This window comes from Oryx dammah, unplaced genomic scaffold (genome assembly GCF_014754425.2).
Source record: "Oryx dammah isolate SB20612 unplaced genomic scaffold, SCBI_Odam_1.1 HiC_scaffold_29, whole genome shotgun sequence".
Classification (NCBI taxonomy): Eukaryota; Metazoa; Chordata; class Mammalia; order Artiodactyla; family Bovidae; genus Oryx; species Oryx dammah.
Genome location: NW_024070213.1, coordinates 106,750,271 through 106,775,799, shown reverse-complemented (window position 1 = coordinate 106,775,799; position 25,529 = coordinate 106,750,271). Strand labels below are relative to the sequence as shown.

At 39.4% G+C, this 25,529-nt stretch overlaps 1 protein-coding gene across 1 annotated transcript in view; it reads left to right on the top strand.

The window, feature by feature from the left end:
• PTPRQ (protein tyrosine phosphatase receptor type Q) overlaps positions 1-25,529 on the top strand; it is a 239,820-nt gene that overhangs the window by 143,233 nt on the left and 71,058 nt on the right. Inside the window, exons 27-29 of the mRNA XM_040234499.1 lie at positions 7,102-7,223; positions 19,805-19,991; positions 23,426-23,670. Of these exons, the coding sequence (XP_040090433.1) occupies positions 7,102-7,223; positions 19,805-19,991; positions 23,426-23,670 (554 nt within the window). The remainder of the gene's footprint in view (positions 1-7,101; positions 7,224-19,804; positions 19,992-23,425; positions 23,671-25,529) is intronic.

Below are 25,529 nucleotides of genomic sequence, written 5' to 3'. Positions count from 1 at the left end.
CATGGTTATCTGGTTCATGAAGATCTTTTTGTACAGTTCTTCTGTGTGTTCTTGCCACCTCTTCTTAATCTCTTCTGCATCTGTTAGGTCCGTACCATTTCTGTCCTTTATCGAGCCCATCTTTGCATGAAATGTTCCCTGGTATCTCTAATTTTCTTGAAGACATCTCTAGTCTTTCCCATTCTGTTGTTTTCCTCTATTTCTTTTGCATTGATCGCTGAAGAAGGCTTTCTTATTTCCTTGCTATTCTTTGGAACTCTGCATTCAGATGGCTGTATCTTTCCTTTTCTCCTTTGCTTTTAGCTTCTCTTCTTTTCTCAGCTGTTTGGTATACCTTGTCAGTATACCATTTTGCCTTTTTGCATTTTTTTTTCCCTTGGGGATGGTCTTGATCACTGCCTCCTGAACAATGTCATGAACCTCCACCCGTAGTTCTTCAGGCACTCCATCAGATCTAATCCCCTTAATCTGTTTGTCACTTCCATTGTATTTCTCACTTCCACATAAGGGATTTGATTAAGGTCATACCTGAATGGTCTAGTGGTTTTCTCTACTTTCTTCAGTTGAAGTCTGAATTTGGCAATAAGGAGTTCATGATGTGAGCCACAGTCAGCTCCTGGTCTTATTTTTGCTGACTGTATAGAGCTTCTTCATCTAAGGCTGCAAAGAATATAATCAATCTGATTTTCGTGTTGACCACCTGGTGATGTCCATGTGTAGAGTCATCTCTTGTGGTGTTGGAGGAGGGTGTTTGCTATGACCAGTATGTTCTCTTGACAAAACTCTGTTAGCCTTTGCCCTGCTTCACTTTGTACTCCAAGGCCAAACTTGCTTGTTGCTCCAGGTATCTCTTGACTTTCTCCTTTTGCATTCCAGTCCCCTATGATGGAAGGACATCTTTTTTGGGTGTTAGTTCTAGAAGGTCTTGTAGGTCTTCATAGAACCGTTCAACTTCAGCTTCTTCAGCATTAGTGGTTGGACCATAGACCTGAATTACTAGGATATTGAATAGTTTTCCTCAGAAATGAACAAGGATCATTCTGTCATTTTTGAGACTGCACCGAGTACTGCATCTCAGACTTGTGTTGACTATGAGGGCTACTCCATTTCTTCGAAGGGATTCTTGCCCACAGTAGTGGATATAATGGTAATCTGAATTAAAGCCACCCATTCCAGTCCATTTTAGTTCATCGATTCCTAAAATGTCACTGTTCATTCTTGCCATCTCGTTTGACCACTTCCAATTTGCTTTGTTCGTACAGCATTGGATTTTACTTCCATCACCAGTCACATCCACAACTGGGTGTTGTTTTCACTTTGGCTCTGTATTTTCATTCTTTCTGGAGATATTTCTCCATTCTTCACTAGTAGCATACTGAGCACCGACTGACCTGGGAATTCATCTTTCAGTGTTATTTCTTTTTGCCTTTTCATACTGTTCATGGAATTCTCAAGGCAAGAATGCTGAAGTGGTTTGCCATTCCCTTCTCCAGTGGACCATGTTTTGTCAGAACTCTCCACCATGACCCACCCATCTTGGGTGGCCCTGCACAGCATGGCTCCTATTTCATTGAGTTAGATAAGGCAAAAACTGCAGAACAATTATACCAAATACATTTTCACACTGTTGAGAAAGTTCTAGGACCCACAACAGATTTCCCAACCTAGGGATCTGGCAAAGGGACTGAGAACACCCAGGGAAGTTGACTGTGGAGGTCAGTGGGATTTGATTACAGAACTTACAAAGGACAGGGGAAACAGACTCTTGGTGGGCACAAACAAAACCTTGTGCACACCAGGACCCAGGAGAAGGGAGTAGTGGCCCCAGAGGAGACTGACCCAGCCTTGTCTGTGAGTGTCCAGAATTCTCCGGCAGAGGCGTGGGTTGACAGTGGCCTGTGGCAGGGTCAGGGGCACTGAATACAACTAGACCTTTTGAAGGAGGTCCCCATTATCTTCATTACCCGACCATAGTTTGTTCTCAGGTCAAGCAACTTGGAGGGAATACAGCCCCACTCATCAACAGAAAATTGGGTTAAAGATTTCCTGAGCATGACCCTGCCCATCAGACCAAGATCCAAGTTTGCCTCACAGTCAGTGTCTCACAACAGGAAGCTTCCCTAAGCCTCTTATCCATCAGAGGGCAGACAGACTGAAAACCACAGTGACAGAAAATTCATCAAACTGAGCACTTGGGCCACAGCCTCATCTAAATGAAACTATGAGGCATGCTGTGTAGGGCTACTCAAGAAGGACAGGTCATGGTGGAGAGTTCTGACAAAATGTGGTCCACTGGAGAAGGGAATGGCAAACCACTTCAGCATTCTTGCCTTGAGAACCCCATCAGCAGTATGAAAAGGCCTTCAGTATAGATGTTCAGTACTAGAAAAGCTCTAAATGTTAGGTCTACAACTAACCTGCTCACTTCTGTAGGCTTGGTGTCTTCCTCATCCTTGGCACGTAGAAGATGTACAATAAATATTTATTGTTTCAATAAATACATAAATTTCACCTAAAAACCAACAGAATGTTTGAGCAGAAATAAAAAGGTAGGCTAAACTATTTTCCAGTCTCATACCGCTTAAAATATGCAACCTGTCATAATAGTGTTCTTTTCCACAATGGTTCTTACAGAACTAGAGGGCAGGTCTGAGGAAAACATTAATAAAGGGTAAATAATTAAGATATTAATTATTAATGAATAAACACCTTCATAAAGTTTTACTTAGCTTCTGACCCATCCTCTTTTAGAGTCAAAGGCGGGAGTTAGGCCTTTGAAACCCATTTTTCAAAGTAGGTTTCTCCATGAGGAAAATCTATAATGATGATGAGTAATGAGTACCTGATTCTTAAGCCTGTCCACTCCTCACTTAACAGTTAAATACAGAGATTCAGAGCTACTATTTGTTAAGCTACTACTTGTTAGGGGGTATGACATTTCTAAGCAATATTCAGGAAGGGAAGAAGTGGCCACTCTTTTTTTCTAAACATGTATTTATTTTTTGGCTGCGCCGTGTCTTCATTCTTTGTGGCTATACACGGTCTCTGTCTAGTTAGGCCGGACCAAAGCCCCTCTGAGTTGGTGCATGGGCTGCTGACTGGCAGCTCCTCTGGGTGCTGAGTGCCAGCACGGGCTCTCGGTGCACAGGCTTCAGCATTTGCAGCATGTGAGCTCAGCAGCTGCCACGTGTGGGCTCAGTAGCCATGGCACGTTAGCCCAGTGGCTCTGCAGAATGTGAGATCCTCCTAGATCAGGGGCTGAACCCATGTCCCCTACATTGGCAGGTGGATTCCCAACCACTGGACCACCAGAGGAGCCCAGGATTGCCACTCTTGAATATGGAGTGAATTATCCCGTGAGGCATCCAAAAGCAATTAGTTATGCTGGTGGCAGAGCCCTCTCATCACTATCATTTGTTATGTCCAGGTATCTGAATTATGCTACAATTTGAGGCAGTGTTCCTAAATCTAGGACCCTAAAATTAGAATATGACTGAAGATCTCAGTATGTGCAGCGTGTGTTTAAGTGCTGAGATTCCATGATCTCTTCTACACTAATCAGAGAAATCAGGGACCGTATTCTGTCATTAGCACCGCAGCTCATCACACCTTGGAATCCTGGAGCATCCCTTCCTCCCTCTCTCCCCTGAGTATCATGTAGACTGCATCTCTGAGTCTGTGTTCAGAGTATCGCACAAAATTCAGTAAAGGTACAAGTAGAAGGATATGTTTTTCATCCACAACCATTTTCCCACGTAATATTTCTTATACCTCCTCTATAGTAACATCTGAGTACTTCTTTAAATTATGTCAATACTCACTCTCTCTAAGTCGCTTCAGTCGTGTCCGACTCTGTGCGACCCCAGAGACGGCAGCCCACCAGGCTCCCCCGTCCCTGGGATTCTCCAGGCAAGAACACTGGAGTGGGTTGCCATTTCCTTCTCCAATTATGTCAATTATGCCAATTATGTCAATGGTACTATTAAAAAGTACTTCATGGACTGAGTTGAGAGATTCCCTGGTGGCTCCAACAGTGAAGAATCCAGGCTGAGTTGGGCACCTAAATTCCAAAACACATAATACCATTTCTCTTGGAAATGTTCTAAGTACCAAGAACTCATTAATAGTCCAAAGATTGTCATTACTATGAGCATCTTAAATACTTACCTAGTGTTGAAATAAACCTTTTGGCTTTCTTCAGAGCCTGTGAGTCACCTGAGCCAGATATACTTGCCATATTGATACTATCTCAATTTGTAAGGAATTACCTGAAATTTGTTAACAAACTCTTTTCATCTTGGTCCCATCTCCCTTGTTCTAGACTCCGTTTTCCAGTTGCCAATCCTTGTGAGTATCTCAGGCTTAATGAGTACAGATCCCAAATTTAGCATCCCCTGCCAAGGTCTTATCCCTATCCAAACTAGCATCTGTTCTTGAAGGTGCTGTTGTGAATTCTATCAGGACTCCCCCAGTATTAATACATGTATTCGCTTTTTGCTATACCCTCTGTTTCACAGCTAGTCAGCCCTTATGTTCTTTTTATTAAATTTTCTCAGGACTCTGGGTTCATCTCCTCTTTTCTCTACCTGCTGTCACTCTTCTTTCGGCTCTCATCAGCTCTTACCTGACATTTTGGAAATAACCTGTCTGAACTCACTGCTTCAGAGTGCTTATCTTTTTCATAGCTGCCTGAGATTTCTTCCCAAGTCATTAGAAAAGTACTTTCCTTCTCAAAACTTTCAGTGACATCCCATTGTTTAAAGAGTGAACTTCAAACCCTTTAACATAATCATCGGTACTGCCTAACTTAGTTCCCAAATGACTAGTTGGCTTGCTCCCTACCCCACCCCTTCATGAACACTGTGTGATATCTCTATTCTTTGAATATAGGGATTCTGAAATTTTTTTGCACCGTGGGTTCCTTTGACAGTCTGGTGAAGTGTGTGGACCCCTTCCTAGAGTAATATTTTTCAGTGTATAAAATAATAAACATAAGATTACCATGGAAAGCCATGCTGCAGAAGTAAAATTATATCTGTCTGTGGACCCTGTTGTTTATATCTTTGTGGCTTTGCTTGTGACCCTTTTAGCAGAGAAGTGCCCCTGCGCCTGCCCTTCTGATTATTGAAATCCTTCTCATGTTTCAAAGTTTCTTCAGTCCCCATCTCTGCAACTTTACCTTGCCTCCCTGCCCTTCTGTACTCACCACGGTGTCCTCTGCCCTCTCACAGCAGATTATTTGTATTTCTAATTAGTTCTTATCTTTCCTTTGCCCTTTGTAATAATATTTTGTATTAATTGACAAAAAGGACCAGACACGAATGGGCTACTTTCACACATTTTGTGCTCAATCACTTGTAACTCTTTTTAAAGCACTGTAAAATCTGCATATGAAGAGGACACTGAGGTCCAGAAGTTTTGTTGTTTGACCAAGATTATACAGCTTGTTGCTGTTACAAATTTATTTCAGGAAAGGAATATTTTATCTTCATCTTTACACCTTCTCAGGATCTAAGGAATGACATTGCTCAGTAATGTTTGTTTATGTGGATTTAAAAATCAGAAGTGCTGGGAAATACTCATCTCCCAATATATAATGCCCCTAGTATTGACGAGGGACCATATGAGGATAGAGATGTGCACAGCAGTGTTTCTAGGGCAATGTCTATGTCAAACTAACTCTGACTAATTCCTTCTTAACAAACTGAAAACTCTTGTAGTTCCTAGTCGTTTCACAAATTAAAATTTAAACAAGAGTTTTCAGCAATTACTTAAAATGTTATCCCTTGTTCTGCACTCCTGATGAAAAGACAATAATATTAAAAGTAGGACAAATTAAAGAATTTGTTTGGAATCAAAATGAATTCAGGAAATATTTACATTTGTAATGATAAGATCAGTTGTATAACCTATTTCCTATGTTATCCCCTCAGTGAAGACAATAAACCAATCCAATTTACATTTGTAAGAAAATACATTTTAAATATAATTCACTCGAACAAGTTGCATTTAAAACAACATTATTAGGCTATTTAAAAATAAAACTATTCAAATAGATTTATTTTAGCAATTAGTAATGCCAGAAAAACTGAAGAAGAACTAAAAAGCCTCTTGATGAATGTAAAAGAGGAGAGTGAAAAAGTTGGCTTAAAGCTCAACATTCAGAAAACAAAGGTCATGGCATCCGGTCCCATCACTTCATGGGAAATAGATGGGGAAACAGTGGAAACAGTGTCAGACTTTATTTTTTTGGGCTCCAAAATCACTGCAGATGGTGACTGCAGCCATGAAATTAAAAGACGCTTACTCCTTGGAAGAAAAGTTATGAGCAACCTAGATAGCATATTCAAAAGCAGAGACATTACTTTGCCAACTAAGGTCCGTCTAGTCAAGGCTATGGTTTTTCCTGTGGTCATGTATGGATGTGAGAGTTGGACTGTGAAGAAGGCTGAGCGCTGAAGAACTGATGCTTTTGATCTGTGGTGTTGGAGAAGACTCTTGAGAGTCCCTTGGGCTGCAGGGAGATCCAACCAGTCCATTCTGAAGGAGATCAGCCCTGGGATTTCTTTGGAAGGAATGATGCTAAAGCTGAAACTGCAGTACTTTGGCCATCTCATGCAAAGAGTTGACTCATTGGAAAAGACTCTGATGCTGGGAGGGATTGGGGGCAGGAGGAGAAGGGGACGACAGAGGATGAGATGGCTGGATGGCATCACTGACTCGATGGATGCGAGTCTGAGTGAACTCCGAGGGTTGGTGATGGACAAGGAGGCCTGGCGTGCTGTGATTCATGGGGTCACAAAGTTGGACACGACTGAGCGACTGAACTGAACTGAACTGAATGCTTTCTTTTCAAAATGTTGTTTTGAGATTAAAAATCATGTATTTATGATCAGTAATTTCTCATGTGGAAGTTCTTTATGTATAGTAATTATTTTTAAAGGAATTACATCTTTTGATTTGGCAATGCCTTTTAGTATGCTGTGAACTATAATATATAATTCATTACCATCATCCTTCTTATGGTCTTTTCTGTCATCATACTGTGGTAAATACTAGCTTAAATGTAGAAAGGTAACTGAATTTTTTCTATTTTCATAGCTCCAGATGGTCCTCCTGAAAATGTGCATGTAGTAGCAACATCACCTTTTAGCATCAACATCAGCTGGAGTGAACCTGCTGTCATTACTGGACCAACCTTCTATTTGATAGACGTCAAATCAGTAAGGCCTGTCTTGTCTTCTGTGGAAGGTAGTATAGAGCATGATTAGGGATACAGGTTTTGCAACCAGACTTAATTTTACTCTTAGCTCTGTTAGACCTTAGACCTTCCTTTACTTGTTTATGTTTGTGTCCACATCTGTAAAATAAAGATAGATAATACTACCTAGGGTACAGCATTTCTGTGAGGACTAAGTTAGTCAACATACATAAAGAACTTAAAATATTGCCTGATACCTAGTAAATATTCAAGAAGTGCCAACAAAATATTGTCATCATGGTTATTGTTATTTATCTTCAGGGTATAGATGATATAGATAAAAGAGGTTAAGTTGAGTTCAAGTTGACAGTAATATATCGGTTTAAAATACAGTGAAAAAGAACTTAAAATACAAAAGAATGGCAAGGCATTAGGAGACATAGCTCTAAAATAAGACAGTATCAGGCTTAACGTTGAAAATGACTATAGCAGAACATGGGAAGGTAGTGGAAATATAAGTGTAAAAAGTTAGCTTCATTCAAGAAAAAGCAAGTAGTTCAGGCATCCTTAGTGGAACATTTGGAAACAAAAGGCCTGAGAGATGAGGCTCGACTGGGGGGCCAACTTGAAACCTATTGTGGAGTGTCGGTCATGGTAAGTTCAGTGGGGTGCCAATTGTGGAAAGAAAGCAGTACTGGGATACAGATTTCTATTTTACAGAATCAGTATGATCACATTGTAAAGCAAAGTTTTAGACCAGTTCTGGGGGTATAAAAGTAAAGGAGTCAGGAAACCATAAGAGTAAAACTGGGCAAGAAAAGAAAAGGAAATGAGTGAGGGTAACAGAATAAAAAAAAATAATTTAAATCTGCAGGATCTGGAGGAAAAAAAACCTGTGGATGGGGAGTGAAAATAAAAATCAAAGGTGACTTTTTAAGATATATGATTTGGAAACTTGTGAGGAGGAACGGATTTGTAGAGGAAAGGCATGGATTCAGAACTAGATGTGCTAAGATGCCTGGGCGTCCCCAGGTGAAGACAGCCCATTGGCAGGATCATTCATGGATCTGTAGCTCAGGAGAGGAAGCTTATATTTCCAGATTTGGGAAGCGCTGGTATTTAGATGATGGATGAAATAATATGAATAGATGAGATTAGCTATGAAACATTTAGGGTAAGAAACTCTTCTGTAAGGACTAACCGGAAGAATGTGTCCTGGGGAATACAAACATTTGAGTGAAAGGCACCTGAAAACATTGAATTGGAGCAGCCATTCAGACAGTAGGAAACGCAAGCATGGCAGTCAAGCCTCTTGCCTGCAGCAGGTTGCTTCACAGTGTGAATAATGCAGAGTTGTTAAGCTAGGGTTAGAACTGGAAATGTCTCCTGGCATCCTGCTTGGGTTTTACGGGAGCTGATGAGCAGTCCCTTCTGGAGGCATCTGAGGCATTAAATCCGGTAATCCATGGTGAATTCTCCTCCCCCTTTCCTGTATTTATTCACCTCTTCTTTAACTTTTATGCTTTTTAAAAATGCTTTATTTTATTTCTTAAATGGAAATAATTCTATCTCAAAAGACCTGTCATGATTAAAGGAAAACTTAAAGGATTACTGGTACATTTTTTTCTCCCAGTCAGTCTTCGGTTTATGATCCTCCTTTTTTAGAGCATATCTGTGAAGACTTTTAGTTCATAATTAGCCAAAAACAATCAATATGAATGACAAATGCTCTGGGAATATCATTAAAAGCAAACTATAAAACGTTAACACTGTGCTCTATTAACTAGAAGATACTTTATTAGGGAAAATAGCTCTCGTGGAGTTTGGTTGTGTTGAATAGAGGGAAAAGTAAAACATTTTAAAAAAAGGTGATTTATCACCTAATTCTATCAGTATTCTTACTGAGATTAAAACTAAGGGAAAGAAAGAAGGATAGAAAGATAACTATTGTAATCGCTTAGTTTGTTTCAGCTACATATTAGCCTCTTCATATGCATTGTATTATTGCATCTTATCTAATAACCTTTTGATGTAAATATTACAATCTTACTTTTGCATATAGGAGAACTGAGGCACAGAGATCATTAAAAAAAAAAAAGCAAACAACTTCTCAAACAGCTAAGACCTGGCTAAAACCAGCACAATAGGAAAGGAAAGTGAAGTTGCTCAGTGGTGTCCAAGTCTTTGCGACCCCATGGACTGTAGTCTACCAGGCTCCTCCGTCCATGGGATTTTCCAGGCAAGAGTACTGGAGTGGGTTGCCATTCCCTTCTCCAGGAGATCTTTCCAACGCAGGGATGAACCCAGGTCTCCTGCACTGTAGGCAGACGCTTTACCATCTGAGCCACCAGGGAAGTCAGGGAATCCACCAGGAAGACCTGGCTAAAACCAGCACAATGGTGTGATGGAAACAGGAAAAAACATCAAAAAGCAAGTAAAATTTACCAAATTGAAATATGTGCAAACCGAAACACCTTTGGATCAAAGACAGCAAAAATTCAAACAGATTCTAACACTTGACAGTTTCCCTAGGATTCTTGGAACTAAAGTGGTCTTCCCTTCATTCTTTCAACACAATTCTAGTTTATTTTTTAAAATTTTGTTTTATATTGGAGCATAGTTGATTAACAATGTTGTGTTCGCTTCAAGGGGGCAGCAAAGTGACTCAGTTATCCATATACATGTACCTGTTCTTTTTCAAATCATTTTCCCATTTAGGTTATTATAGAATATTGAATGGGGTTCCCTGTGCTATATCGTAGGTCCTTGTTGGTTATCTATTTTAAATACAGTAATGTGTACATGTCAGTCTCAAACTCCCAGTACAACTTTAAATACATTCGAATGCCAGCATTGTGTTGGGTCAAACCCACATCTTTTACGGCTCCTAGACTGACAGGCGGGTTCTTTACCGCTGGTGCCACCTGAGAAGCCCACAGATCATCAGCTCCCAGGCCAAAGAACACGTGCCCTTGAATTTAAGATTTATGCTGCACCCTGGCCTCTGCCAAATACCAGCCACAAGGGCATACAGTGCTTCCCTTAAAAGACGTGAAGCAAACATGGACACTCTTTAATAAAGACACATGGGCTACCCTGGTGACTCAGATGCTAAAGAATCCACCTGCAATGCAGGAGTCCTGGGTTCGATCCCTGGGTCGGGAAGATCCCCTGGAGTAGGACATGGCAACCCACTCTAGTATTCTTTTTTTTTCTTTTGAAATATATTTTATTTTATTTTTTAAATATAAATTTATTTATTTTAATTGGAGGTTAATTACTTTAGAATATTGTATTGGTTTTGCCATACATCAACATGAATCCACCACAGGTATATACGTGTTCCCCATCCCAAGCCCCCCCTCCCTCCTCCCTTCCCATACCATCCCTCTGGGTCATCCCAGTGCACCAGCCCCAAGCATCCAGTATCATGCATCAAGCCTGGACTGGTGATTCATTTCATATATGATATTATACATGTTTCAGTGCCATTCTCTCAAATCATCCCACCCTTGCCCTCTCCCACAGAGTCCAAAAGATTGTTCTATACATTGGTGTCTCTTTTGCTGTCTTGCATACAGGGTTATCATTACCATCTTTCTAAATTCCATATATATGTGTTAGTATACTGTATTGGTGTTTTTCTTTCTGACTTACTTCACTCTGTATAATAGGCTCCAGTTTCATCCATCTCATTAGAACTGATTCAAATGTATTCTTTTTAATGGCTGAGTAATACTCCATTGTGTATATGTACCACTGCTTTCTTATCCATTCATCTGCTGGAGGACATCTAGGTTGTTTCCATGTCCTGGCTATTATAAACAGTGCTGCGATGAACATTGGGGTACACGTGTCTCTTTCAATTCTGGTTTCCTCAGTGTGTATGCCCAGCAGTGGGATTGCTGGGTCGTATGGCAGTTCTGTTTCCAGTTTTTTAAGGAATCTCCACACTGTTCTCCATAGTGGCTGTACTAGTTTGCATTCCCACCAACAGTGCAAGAGGGTTCCCTTTTCTCCACACCCTCTCCAGCATTTATTGCTTGTAGACTTTTGCACCGCAGCCATTCTGACTGGTGTGAAATAGTACCTCATTGTGGTCTTGATTTGCATTTCTCTGATAATGAGTGATGTTGAGCATCTTTTCATGTGTTTGTTAGCCATCTGTATGTCTTCTTTGGAGAAATGTCTATTTAGTTCTTTGGCCCATTTTTTGATTGGGTCGTTTATTTTTCTGGAATTGAGCTGCAGGAGTTGCTTGTATATTTTTGAGATTAGTTGTTTGTCAGTTGCTTTATTTGCTATTATTTTCTCCCATTCTGAAGGCCACTCCAGTATTCTTGCCTGGAAAATCCCCATGGACAGAGGAGCCTGGCAGACTACAGTCCATGGGGTCGCAAAGAGTTGGATGCAACTGAGTCACTAAGCACAGCACAATAAAGATGTATGGGCTCAGATATCATCCTGGATGATTCGACTGGGAACTGCATTTTCTGGCCTTTTGTTGTTCCTTTTAAATTTATTATTTAATTCAGAGATAATTGCTTTACAGAACTGTATTGTCTTCTGCCCAACATCTACATGAATCAGCCATAGGTATACATATATCCCCTCCCTCTTGAACCTCCCTCCCATCTCCCTTCCCATCCCACCCCTCTAGGTTGAGGTTTTTACAGAGCCCCTTTTCAGTTCCCTGAGTCATACAGCAAATTCCCATTGACTGTTTATTTTACATATGGTAATGTAATCTTCCATGTTGCTCTCTCCATACATCCCACCCTCTCCTTCCTCCCCAATCTATCTCCCCAAAGTCCAAAAGTCTGTTCTCTATGTCTGTGTCTCCATTCAGTTCAGTTCAGTTCAGTTTCTCAGTCATGTCTGATTCTTTGCGACCCCATGAATCGCAGCACACCAGGCCTCTCTGTCCATCACCAACTACCGGAGTTCACCCAAACCCATGTCCATTGAGTCAGTGATGCCATCCAACCATCTCATCCTCTGTCGTCTACTTCTCCTCCTGCCCTCAATCTTTCCCAGCATCAGGGTCTTTTCCAATGAGTCAGCTCTTCACATCAGGTGGCCAAAGTATTGGAGTTTCAGCTTTAGCATCAACCTTCCAATGAACACCCAGGGCTGATCTCCTTTAGCATGGATTTGTTGGATCTCCTTGCAGTCCAAGGGACTCTCAAGCATCTTCTCCAACACCACAGTTCAAAAGCATCAATTCTTTGGTGTTCAGCTTTCTTTATATTCCAACTCTCACATCCACCCATGACCACTGGAAAAACCATAGCCTTGACTAGACAGACCTTTGTTGGCAAAGTAATGTCTCTGCTATTTAATACAGTCTAGGTTAGTCATAACTTTCCTTCCAAGGAGTAAGCGTCTTTTAATTTCATGGCTGCAGTCACCATCTGCAGTGATTTTGGAGCCCAGAAAAATAAAGTCTGACACTGTTTACCCATCTATTTCCCATGAAGTGATGGGACCGGATGCCATGATCTTAGTTTTCTGAATGTTGAGCTGTAAGCCAACTTTTTCACTCTCCTCTTTCACTTTCATCAAGAGGTTCTTTAGGTCTTCTTCACTTTCTGCCATAAGGGTGGTATCATCTGCATATCTGAGGTTATTGATATTTATCCTTGCAATCTTGATTCCAGCTTGTGCTTCCTCCAGCCCAGCGTTTCTCATGATGTACTCTGCATATAAGTTAAGGAAGCAGGGTGACAATATACAGACTTGATGTACTCCTTTTCCTATTTGGAACCAGTCTATTGTTCCATGTCCAGTTCTAACTGTTACTTCCTGACCTGCATACAGGTTTCTCAAGAGGCAGGTTAGGTGGTCTGGTATTCCCATCTCTTTCGGAATTTCCCACAGTTTGTTGTGATCCACACAGTCAAAGGCTTTGGCATAGTCAATCAAGCAGAAATAGATGTTTTTCTGGAACTCTCTTGCTTTTTCGATGATCCAGCGGATGTTGGCAATTTGATCTCTGGTTCCTCTGCCTTTTCTAAAACCAGCTTGAACATCTGGAAGTTCATGGTTCATATATTGCTGAGGCCTGGCTTGGAGAATTTTAAGCATTACTTTATTAGCATGTGAGATGAGTGCAATTGTGCAGTTTGTCTGAGCATTCTTTGGCATTGCCCTTCTTTGGGATGGAATGAAAACTGAACTTTTCCAGTCCTTGACCACTGCTGAGTTTTCCAAATTTGCTGGCATATTGAGTGCAGCACTTTCACAGCATCATCTTTCAGGATTTGAAATAGCTCAACTGGAATTCCATCACCTCCACAAGCTTTGTTCTTAGTGATGCTTCCTAAGGCCCACTTGACTTCATTCCAGGATGTCTGGCTCTAGGTGAGTGATCACACCATCATGATTATCTGGGTCACGAAGATCTTTTTGGTACAGTTCTTCTGTGTATTCTCGCCACCTCTTATTAATATCTTCTGCTTCTGTTAGGTCCATACCATTTCTGTCCTTTATCGAGCCCATCTTTGCATGAAATGTTCCCTTGGTATCTCTCATTTTTCTGAAGAGATCTCTAGTCTTTCCCATTCTGTTGTTTTCCTCTATTTCTTTGCATTGATTGCTGAGAAAGGCTTTCTTATCTCTCTTTGCTATTCTTTGGAACTCTGCATTCAGATGCTTATATCTTTCTTTTTCTCCTCTGCTTTTCACTTCCCTTCTTTTCAAAGCTATTTGTAAGGCCTCCTCAGACAGCCATTTTGCTTTTTTATATTTCTTTTTCTTGGGGATGGTCTTGATCCCTGTCTCCTGTATAATGTCAAAAACCTCCATCCATAGTTCATCAGGCACTCTATCAGATCTAGTCTCTTAAATCTATTTCTCACTTCCACTGTTTGTCATAAGGGATTTGATTTAGGTCATACCTGAATGGTCTAGTGGTTTTCCCTACTTTCTTCAATTGAAGTCTGAATTTGGCAATAAGGAGTTCATGATCTGAGCCAGAGTCAGCTCCCATTCTTGTTTTTGCTGACTGTATAGAGCTTCTCCATCTTTGGCTGCAAAGAATATAATCAATCTGATTTCGGTGTCGACCATCTGGTGATGTCCATTTGTAGAGTCTTCTCATGTGTTGTTGGAAGAGGGTGTTTGCTATGATCAGTGCGTTCTCTTGGCAGAACTCTATTAGCCTTTGCCCTGCTTCATTTTGTACTCCAAGTCCAAATTTGCCTGTTACTCCAGGTGTTTCTTGACTTTCTACTTTTGCATTCTAGTCCCCTATAATGAAAAGAACATTGTTTTGGGGTGTTAGTTCTAGAATGTCTTGTAGGTCTTCATAGCAGTCTTCAACTTCAGCTTCTTCAGCATTACTGGTTGGGGCATAGACTTGGATTATTGTGATATTGAATGGTTTGCCTTGGAAATGAACAGAGATCATTCTGTCGTTTTTGAGACTGCATCCAAGTACTGCATTTCGGACTCTTTTGTTGACCATGATGGCTACTCCATTTCTTCTGAGGGATTCCTGCCCGCAGTAGTAGATATAATGGTCATCTGAGTTAAATTCACCCATTCCAGTCCATTTTAGTTCACTGACTCCTAGAATGTTGACGTTCACTCTTGCCATCTCTTGTTTGACCACTTCCAATTTGCCTTGATTCATGGACCTGACATTCCAGGTTCCTATGCAATATTGCTCTTTACAGCATTGGACCTTGCTTCTATCACCAGTCACATCCACAGCTGGGTGTTGTTTTTGCTTTGGCTCCATCCCTTCATTCTTTCTGGAGTTATTTCTCCACTGATCTCCAGTAGCATATTGGGCACCTAAGACCTGGGAGTTCCTCTTTGAGTATCCTATCATTTTGCCTTTTCATACTGTTCATGGGGTTCTCAAGGCAAGAATACTGAAGTGGTTTGCCATTCCCTCCTCCAGTGGACCACATTCTGTCAGACCTCAATGAAACTAACCCATGCCGTGTGGGGCCACCCAAGATGGACGGGTCATGGTGGAGAGTTCTGACAGAATGTGTCTCCATTGCTGCCCTGCATATCATTTCATGAGTACCATCTTTCTAGACTCCATTTATATGTGTTAGTATATGGTATTTGTCTCTCTTTCTGACTGACTTCACTCTGTATAATAGGCTCTGGGTTCATCCACCTCATTAGAGCTGACTCATATGCATTCCATTTTTGGCTGAGTAATGTTCCATTGTGTACATGTAACACAGCTCCTTCATCCATCCATCTGTCAGTGGACATCTAGGTTGCTTTCCTGTTCTAGCTATTGTAAATAGTGCTGCAATGAACATTGGAGTACACATATCTTTTTCAGTTTTGGTTTCCTCAGGGTATACGCCTGGGAGTGGGATTGCTGGGTCACATGGTGGTTTTATTCCTAGTTTTTTAAGGAATCTCCATACTATCTTCCATACTGGCTGTATCAATTTACATTCCCACCAACAGTGCAAGAGGGTTCCTTTTTCTCCACACCCTCTCCAGCATTTATTGTTTGTAGACTTTTTGATGATGGCCATTCTGACCTGTGTGAGGTGATAGCTCATTGTAGTTTTGATTTGCATTTCTCTAATAATGAGCGATGTTGAGCATCTTTTCATGTGTTTGTTAGCCATCTGTATGTCTTCTTTGGAGAAATGTCTGTTTAGGCCTTTTTCCCACTTTTTGATTGAGCTGTTTGTTTTTCTGGTATTAACTTGTATGAGCTGTTTGTATATTTTGGAAATTAATCCTTTGTCAGTTGTTTCATTTGCTATTATTTTCTCCCATTCTGAGGGTTGTCTTTTTATCCTTTTTATAGTTTCCTTTGTTGTGCAAAAGCTTGTAAGTGTAATTAGGTCCCACTTGTTTATTTTTGTTTTTATTTCCATTACTCTAGGAAGTGGATCATAGAGGGTCTTGCTATGATTTGTGTCATAGAGTATTATTCTGCCTGTGTTTTCCTCTAAGAGTTTTATGTTCCTTTTATTTTTTAACTTACCAAATACTTAGTAGCTTTTTCTCACCAAGACAAAGATGGAAAATGTAAAGTCCTGCTTCCAAGTAACTCACAGTCTAGAACACCAGAATATAGATAATTGTAGAGTATGAGGTATCCAGTCTTTTTGGAATATAATGTTACAAAGTAATTAAAGTTTCTGTTATAGGGTACATAATATATAGAGGAGACTGTACAGAGAAGGTTAAATTTAGTAGGCTTAGTAAAGACAGAAAATGAATTTTTGTACTTGCTGGTTTTTGAGGGCACAGCATTCTTTTGGAATTTTACTATATATTTTATCAGATATGGTACATCAGTTCAGTTCAGTTGCTCAGTTGTGTCCAACTCTTTGCGACCCCATGAATCGCAGCACGCCAGGCCTCCCTGTCCATCACCATCTCCCGGAGTCCACTCAGACTCACGTCCATGGAGTCCGTGATACCATCTAGCCATCTCATCCTCTGTCGTCCCCTTCTCCTCCTGCCCCCAATCCCTCCCAGCATCAGAGTCTTTTCCAATGAGTCAACTCTTCGCATGAGGTGGCCAAACTACTGGAGCTTCAGCTTTAGCATCATTCCTTCCAAAGAAATCCCAGGGTTGATCTCCTTCAGAATGGACTGGTTGGATCTCCTTGCAGTCCAAGGGACTCTCAAGAGTCTTCTCCAACACCACAGTTCAAAAGCATCAATTCTTCGGCGCTCAGCCTTCTTCACAGTCCAACTCTCACATCCATACATGACCACAGGAAAAACCATAGCCCTGACTAGACGGACCTTAGTCGGCAAAGTAGTGTCTCTGCTTTTGAATATGCTATCTAGGTTGGTCATAACTTTTCTTCCAAGGAGCAAGCTTCTTTTAATTTCATGGCTGCAGTCACCATCTGCAGTGATTTTGGAGCCCCCCAAAATAAAGTCTGACACTATTTCCACTGTTTCCCCATCTATTTCCCATGAAGTGATGGGACCAGATGCCATGATCTTTGTTTTCTGAATGTTGAGCTTTAAGCCAACCTCTTCACTCTCCTCTTTCACTTTCATCAAGAGGCTTTTTAGCTCCTCTTCACTTTCTGCCATAAGGGTGGTGTCATCTGCACATCTCAGGTTATTGATATTTCTCCTGGCAATCTTGATTCCAGCTTGTGTTTCTTCCAGTCCAGCATTTCCCATGATGTACTCTGCATATAAGTTAAATAAGCAGGGTGACAATATACAGCCTTGACATACTCCTTTTCCTATTGGGAACCAATCTGTTGTTCCATGTCCAGGTCTAACTGTTGCTTCCTGACCTTCATACTGATTTCTCAAGAGGCAGGTCAGGTGGTCTGGTATTCCCATCTCTTTCAGAATTTTCCACAGTTTATTGTGATCCACACAGTCAAAGGCTTTGGCATAGTCAATAAAGCAGAAATAGATGTTTTTCTGGAACTCTCTTGCTTTTGTGATGATCCAGCGGGTGTTGGCAATTTGATCTCTGGTTCCTCTGCCTTTTCTAAAACCAGCTTGAACATCAGGGAGTTCATGGTTCACGTATTGCTGAAGCCTGGCTTGGAGAATTTTGAGCATTACTTTACTAGCATGTGAGATGAGTGCAATTGTGCGGTAGTTTGAGCATTCTTTGGCATTGCCCTTCTTTGGGATTGGAATGAAAACTGAACTTTTCCAGTCCTGTGGTCACTGCTGAGTTTTCCAAATTTGCTGGCATATTGAGTGCAGCACTTTCACAGCATCATCTTTCAGGATTTGAAACAGCTCCACTGGAATTCCATCACCTCCACTAGCTTTGTTCTTAGTGATGCTTCCTAAGGCCCACTTGACTTCGCATTCCAAGATGTCTGGCTCTAGATTAGTGATCACATCATCATGATCTTCTGGGTCGTGAAGATCTTTTTTGTACAGTTCTTCCATGTATTCTTGCCACGCATTTTATTTCCTACTTTACTAACTGCAATCTGTTACCCATTTTTTAATGAAGGCATTGGAATAATTTAATTTTACTTTATAAGATCAGGTCTCATGACCTTGTAGTAGTGTAGAGAGGTCTGAACTCTTCAAAGACCTGGGATCAAATCCTATCGCAGTTACCAAGCAGCTATGGAATCTTGAGAAATTCAGCTCAATTCTATAAAATCAGAGTTGAAATAGCTCTAGTAGTCAGCTAAGGAACAGGAAGAGCAGTCAGCATGAAGCTAAGTGGTGGGCAGTGATGAGTTGAAGACCCCTACCCCGTTATAAGAGTTACCCATCATTCATCTTTAGATAATTGTTAGCCAGCATACATTTAAGTCTAGTCTTAGGGGAACTTTAAAAAGCCTGATTTGTATGTGACATTTAAATGTTGACAACCAATTAAACACACACTTTCTACCAGAGGATACATGAAGCTGATCAGTTGGATTCCTACGCTGATCTGTTTTTCTGCCGCCTTAGGTTAGAGTATCTTTCCCCACTGCTCTCTCTCAAGATGGTTTGATCTGTTTGATTTTTTTTTTCCATACTGATATTGTATCTGCTTTTTCTGTGCTTCTCATAGCAACATCTTTTTCAGTTAAGAAACTTAGAAAAGAGCATTTGAAGAACATACTGAACAAAAATACATCTTTCAAAGTTGTAAGAAAGGTTCAAGTTGAAAATGAACTTGTTAGTGAGGACAGTGTATCCAACTTATTTTTAAGTGTTTCAAGTACCTGATAGGCATAAAAGGATTTTGAATTTTCTGTTCATCTTGGGAAAAGTCCTTTTTAGTGCTAGAAACGTTAGCTATGTTTAGTCCCTACAGTGAGTAGGCAAGATTCTCCATCAAAGACAGTTTCAATAAATAGTACAACTGTATTTATTACACCTAAGCATACTCATTTGTACACATTTAATAACTGCATCTACATTAATTGATTCCTTATTTAGTACCATGCATGGTGCTAGATCAGTTTTCTAAACTTCAGTTATGAGCAGCATTTTAAAAATCAATTGGAATAAAATTTAAAAGAGCAGAAAATATCAAAGTGCATTTTAGAAGCTGTATTTCTGAAAAGCGGTTTGCAGTTATAAAGAATACACATTCACACACATACATCCTGAATGTGTATGGACATTATGTTGCCAAATGTGTTTCACTTTTGTGGGTCATGATAAAAAAAAAACACACACATAAATTTCTTTGCTAACTACTTCAGATCTGTTTTTTTCTAAATCATCAAAATACTATAATTATTTAGATATTATCACCCTGATCTTACATACATGGAAAGTTAGAGCATAAATGACTTATCCAATGCTGTGGAAGTTACTAAGTGACCAGGTTGGGATCTGAACCCTTGATGACTACGTACCAACCTATATTCATTCCTCTGTAAAACACTGGAGTAGAAGTTTCATTGACTACAGAGATGGTTTTTGCTTTTTCTGATTATTGTGGTTGATTTTTTTCTTTTACTTTCAACTGTTGAAATAACTGCTAGTTAGTAGACTCATAAAGTAGCACTTTGGATTTCCCAGGACCATCTGACTGTAAATAAAAGAAATTTTAAATCTTGCCTAGAAAGATATACCACTTGTAGCTTTTTATTAATATGTTTTAGTGATTTGTAACTCAAGTGCTGCTTTCTCTGGTAGCTATTTTTTTTTCCCCTATAGGTAGATAGTGATGAATTTAATATTTCCTTAATCAAGTCAAATGAAGAAAATAAAACCATAGAAGTTAAAGACTTGGAAATCTTCACAAGGTATTCTGTGGTGATCACTGCATTCACTGGAAATACCAGTGCTGCATATGTGGATGGAAAGTCAAGTGCTGAAATAATTGTTACCACTTTAGAATCAGGTAAGGTCCATTTTTCATCATTGCTAAAAATTGACTAAGTGTCTTTCTTACAGTTTCTTACACTCTACCCTACAAAACATATATGTTACAAGAAAATTTTAAGCATATAAGCATAAAATTCAATGACTCACTGGGACTGACAAAAGTGAAGCTTTCTATTTGTATTTTTGAGGCAAAATAGAATTATGTAGCATAGTCAATACTTGTAAATACAGAAATAAATTAGTTCATATTAAGGTATCTAAATGTATTTTTTGTGTGTTTGTTTCAACACTAAGTATTTTAAAAGTTGGACAACCTTGCCTAAGAGATGATTTTTCCAACTATTTATAGCCAATAAAGCTTCACCTTAAATTCTGTTTTAATTATTTATGTCCCATGGTTTACATGTACATTAAAATAATGATACACTATTAGCAAGGGCTCAGTCGGTAAAGAATCTGCCTGCAGTGCAGGGGACCCAGGTTCAATTCGTGGGTTGAGAAGATCCCCTGGAGAAGGAAATGGCAACCCACTTCAGTATTCTTGCCTGGAGAATCCCAAGGACAGAGGAGGCTGGCAGGCTACTGTCCATGAGGTCACAAGAGTCAGACACGACTTAGCAACTAAACCACCACCTCTTTATTATTAAATTATCTGGGCTTTCCAGGTGCCACGAATATGCTTGCCAAAGCAGGAGGCATGAGAGACATGGGTTCGGTTTAATCACTGGGTCGGGAAGATCCCCTGGAGGAGGGCATGGCAACCTACTCCAGTATTCTTGCCTGGAGGATCCTATGGACAGAGGAGCCAATTAAACCCCCAGCTATGTTCACCATATCTGTTTTCTTCATTTAGTCAAGTGGCATGTTTTATTATATAATCTAAGGACAAATGTCAGAATCCGTACAGATCGCCTCAAGTTGGTATGAACAGGGTCTGAGTGGATAGTAGGATTGTAACCTGGGAGAAATTATCATGGAAAGTCAACTTCCCAGAACTCGCTTGCCCCATCCTCCTTCAGATTCCTGATGTTCTTTGCCAGCAGATATATCTCTGGAAAGAGCACATGAAGGGTGTGTTGCTAGTTTATTTGTTGCTATCTGTAAGGTAAGTATAGGAGGTAAAAAAAAAATTAGTCTTTTCATTATGCTATATACTCTATTATCTATAAACTTACAGTTCTAAATTGAAAGGTACATCTTATCCTCAGCACATAAAATTCTACTTGCTTCCGTTTAGTGGCCATGTATAGTTCAGGTACTTATTTTACTTTTTGCACTTCTCCCTTATCCTGCCCATCTGTGAGAAAAGTTGCTGCTAAACTTGTTCATGTTCATACCACAAAACTGATCAGCAATCTTAATGTGACACCATTTCCAAGGATATTGTAGTTTCATAAATTTTTACTAAACCTCTAAGATTAGTAGATATGAAAACAAAGATATCTGGAGGATAGGAAGTTCTTTCTAACACTCAGGTAATTTTTTTCACGTATTCAACTTTAAAGCTGATCCTAATTTTAGGGAATCATCTCTCATAAAAAGAAATATACATATTCTTATATATCATAAAAATGTATAATAGCAATTGTGAAAATGTGTGTTGAACCAATTTAGCTTTTATATCAGCTATGCATTTCTTCACATTGTGATATTTGCACAATAACATATTTATCTGCTTCTCTTTTTTTTCTGTTATTTATTTACTTATGTTTTGCTTGCCGTAGGGAACTATCTCTAGATATCTCTACAAGTGTATATGAATATCTGAGCTATTCATAGTTAAATATGAACAGCCTTCTTCATGGAAATTTGTTACCTAGAATGGAAGAATATATACATTTCAATGTGATTAAAATAAATATGTCCATGCAACCATTAAATATTTTAAAAAATACTAATTATATAGTTTGACAAGAACAAGTTCTCACATTTATAAAATAATTTTATCTTGTGTTATCTTTCATAATAATTTATTGATATTTGGCTAGTTATAAGTTAGGGCAACTTTTATTTATCAAAAATGAATAGGAATATCTAGAATATATAAAGAAATATTAAAATTCAACACTTAAAAAGAATCCAATTAGAAAACTGCAGAGGGGACTTCCCTGGCAGCTCAGCAGTTAGGACTCCAAGCTACCAATGCAGGGTGCATGGGTTCAATCCCTGGTCAGGGAACTAAGGCCCCACATGTCACATGGCCAAAAAAATAAGCAAACTGACAAAGAACAGGAACTGATATTTCACCAGAGAGGAAAGATGATTGGCAAATAAACTCAAGATATGTTTTTTCAGCACTCTTATCTGTTAAGAAAAGGTAAATTAAAACCACAATGATACATCACTGTGCATCTACTAGAACAGAAAAAATCATTTTTAAAATAGTAATAATACCAAATGCTGGAAAAACTCCCAAAAGACTGGATCTCTCATACATTGCTAGTGGGAATGTAAAAGGGTATAACTATTGATACAATGGAAAAATATTTTGGTAATCTCTAAAACTGAACATGCACTCATCACAGATCCACAAATTACAATCTTAGGCAAATCACAGACAATTGAAAACTTAATGTTCATACAAATATCTTTATATGAATGTTAACAGGCTTATTAGGAATAACGACAAAATTAACATTTCTTCCTCCTTCTCAACCAAATGGAAATATCCAAATGGAAACAACCCAGATGTTTTTATGATTAAACAAATTCTAGTACAATGGAACACTACTCAGCAATAAAGACAGAATAAACTGTTGATATACACAGCAGCCCTGGATCTCAAGGTCATTGTGCTGTTGTCTTTTGCAACTAATAAAACTATGGAGATGGAGACTGACCAGTGTCAAGGAGTCACGGAATGCAAATATAAGGGGAGAGCAAGAGGACTTTTCTTTATGGTGATGGAAGAGTTTTGTATCTTGCTTCTGGTGATGGTTACAGGAGTCTATACATGGAATTAAATTGCATAGAACCATACAAAAATACAGAAAAGCATGAAAAATGGTGAAAATTGAATAAGACCTATAGTCAAGTTAATATGATTGTGTCAGTTCTGTTTCCAGGTTTGATATTTAACTATAGTTATATAAGATGTCACCACTGGGGAAAGCTGGGGGAAGGTTACAGGGAGCTCAATGTACGATTTTTGCAACTTCCTGTGAGTCTACATTATTTTTAAGTTCAGAGTGTCATAGAAGTTCATTCTGGGTAAGACACATACATATAAAAGACTAAATATATAAGCAAATAAACTGGATCACTGTTACTGTGATCTATAAATGTCAATGATTCTATAATGAACCCGCCATTTTGCTTTTCATAATTAAATGATTTGTGTAATATTCTTTGTAAAGAGAAATTTGAGAAAAATTTGAAGCAAATCAGTTTCATATGGAGGTCAAAATGAACACACATTTTTAAATAATTTTAACTGCTAAATACTTTTAGTCCCTAAGGATCCACCTAACAACATGACATTTCAGAAGATACCAGATGAAGTTACAAAATTTCAGTTAACATTTCTTCCTCCTTCTCAACCAAATGGAAATATCCAAGTATATCAAGCTTTGGTTTACAGAGAAGATGATCCTACTGCTGTGCAGATTCACAACCTCAGTATCATCCAGAAAACTGACACATCTGTCATTGCGATGTTAGAAGGGCTAAAAGGCGGGCACACATACAACATCAGTGTAAGTACACACAGTCTTTAATTATTCATCTGTTTTACAAAAAAACTCAGAGTTCGAAAATACTGCAGCTTCTGTAATACTACATTTTTCCTTATCTCTTGGTGGAATTGCTTAAGACATGCCAAGTGAAAAAGATCTGGGGAAACAGAATTGCTGATTTCCTACTTTAATAAGCAAGTCATGTGAAAATATGTAAATAACAGAAAAGTTTGCACAATTATAGTAGAAATCCAAAAATAAAGCATAAAGAAAATCCACACTAAAAGTTAAAGAGCAGTGATATATAGATAGTTCTGCCTAAAGGAAGACTGTTTCTGTGTGATTATAAATGGAAAATGGAAAAGGAAATAGCAAAGGCAAAGGGCAGAAATAACTATCTGTGTGATTGAAATTCACATGTATTTCACACAACTATTACTAAAAGCTAAAAGCATTTTATATCTTAATTCTAAATTATCCATTTTGGAAAGTAAATATATATGTGAGTTCATATACATACACATAGACATAATACACATACAATTTGTTTCACCCTTTCACGATTTTTATAGCATGTCTTGGAATTTTCAAAAAGAACTATATAATTCAGAAAATCATCTATTAAGCAACATAGACTCAACCTAGCTGCTGCTGCTGCTAAGTCGCTTCAGTCGTGTCCAACTCTGTGCGACCCCATAGATGGCAGCCCACCAGGCTCCGCCATCCCTGGGATTCTCCAGGCAAGAACACTGGAGCGGGTTGCCATTTCCTTCTCCAATGCATGAAAGTGAAGTCGCTCAGTCGTGTCCGACTCTTTGCGACCCCATGGACTGCAGCCTACCAGGCTCCTCTGTCCATGGGATTTTCCAGGCAAGAGTACTGGAGTGGGTTGCCATTGCCTTCTCCAAGAACCAACATAGACAACATATTAAAAAGCAGAGACATTACTTTGCCAACAAAGGTCCATCTAGTCAAGGCTATGGTTTTTCCAGTGGTCATGTATGGATGTGAGAGTTGGAATATAAAGACAGCTGAGCACCAAAGAATTGATGCTTTTGAACCGTGGTGTTGAAGACTCTTGAGAGTCCCTTGGACTGCAAGGAGATCCAACCAGTCCATCCTAAAGGAGATCAGTCCTGGGTGTTCATTGGAAGGTTGATGCTAAAGCTGAAACTCCAATACTTTGGCCACCTGATGGGAAGAGCTGACTCATTTGAAAAGTCCCCGATGCTGGAAAGATTGAGGGCAGGAGGAGAAGGGGACGACAGAGGATGAGATGGTTGGATGGCATCACTGACTCAATGGACATGGGTTTGGGTGAACTCCAGGCATTGGTGATGGACAGGGAGGCCAGGCATGCCGCGGTTCATGGAGTCGCAAAGAATCAGACAAAAATGAGCAACAGAACTGAACTGAAATTCACCCTAAGCATTCAAGTAGCTCAAGTAACTAAATAGTCAAGTAACTAATCTTCCAACAAACTCTTGATATCAGAAAACGGTCCTTAATAATTTGTGTTATTTCCCTCACTCACTGTATAATCTGACTTGCTAGGACTCTTGTCACACATACCATTAAATGGACCCCCATTCTAAAAGATCTGTTAGAGAGAAGGTGGTAGTTAAGAGAATGAACTGACCGAGATTCCAATTCTGGCCCTGCTAGTTTCTTTCAGGGCAGTTTCTGCAAATCTGTGCCTCTTTTTCCTTATCTGAAAAATCAGTAATAGGAATAGTAATTTCTATACAGGATATTAATAGTGATGGTAGGAAACAAATGTTTTGGCTTTCGCAAATAAAAGAAAAACAGGAAATAAAGTACAACTAATTCGTAATTTTAAAAATTATGAATGGGTCTTCGTTGCAGTGCATGGGTTTCTC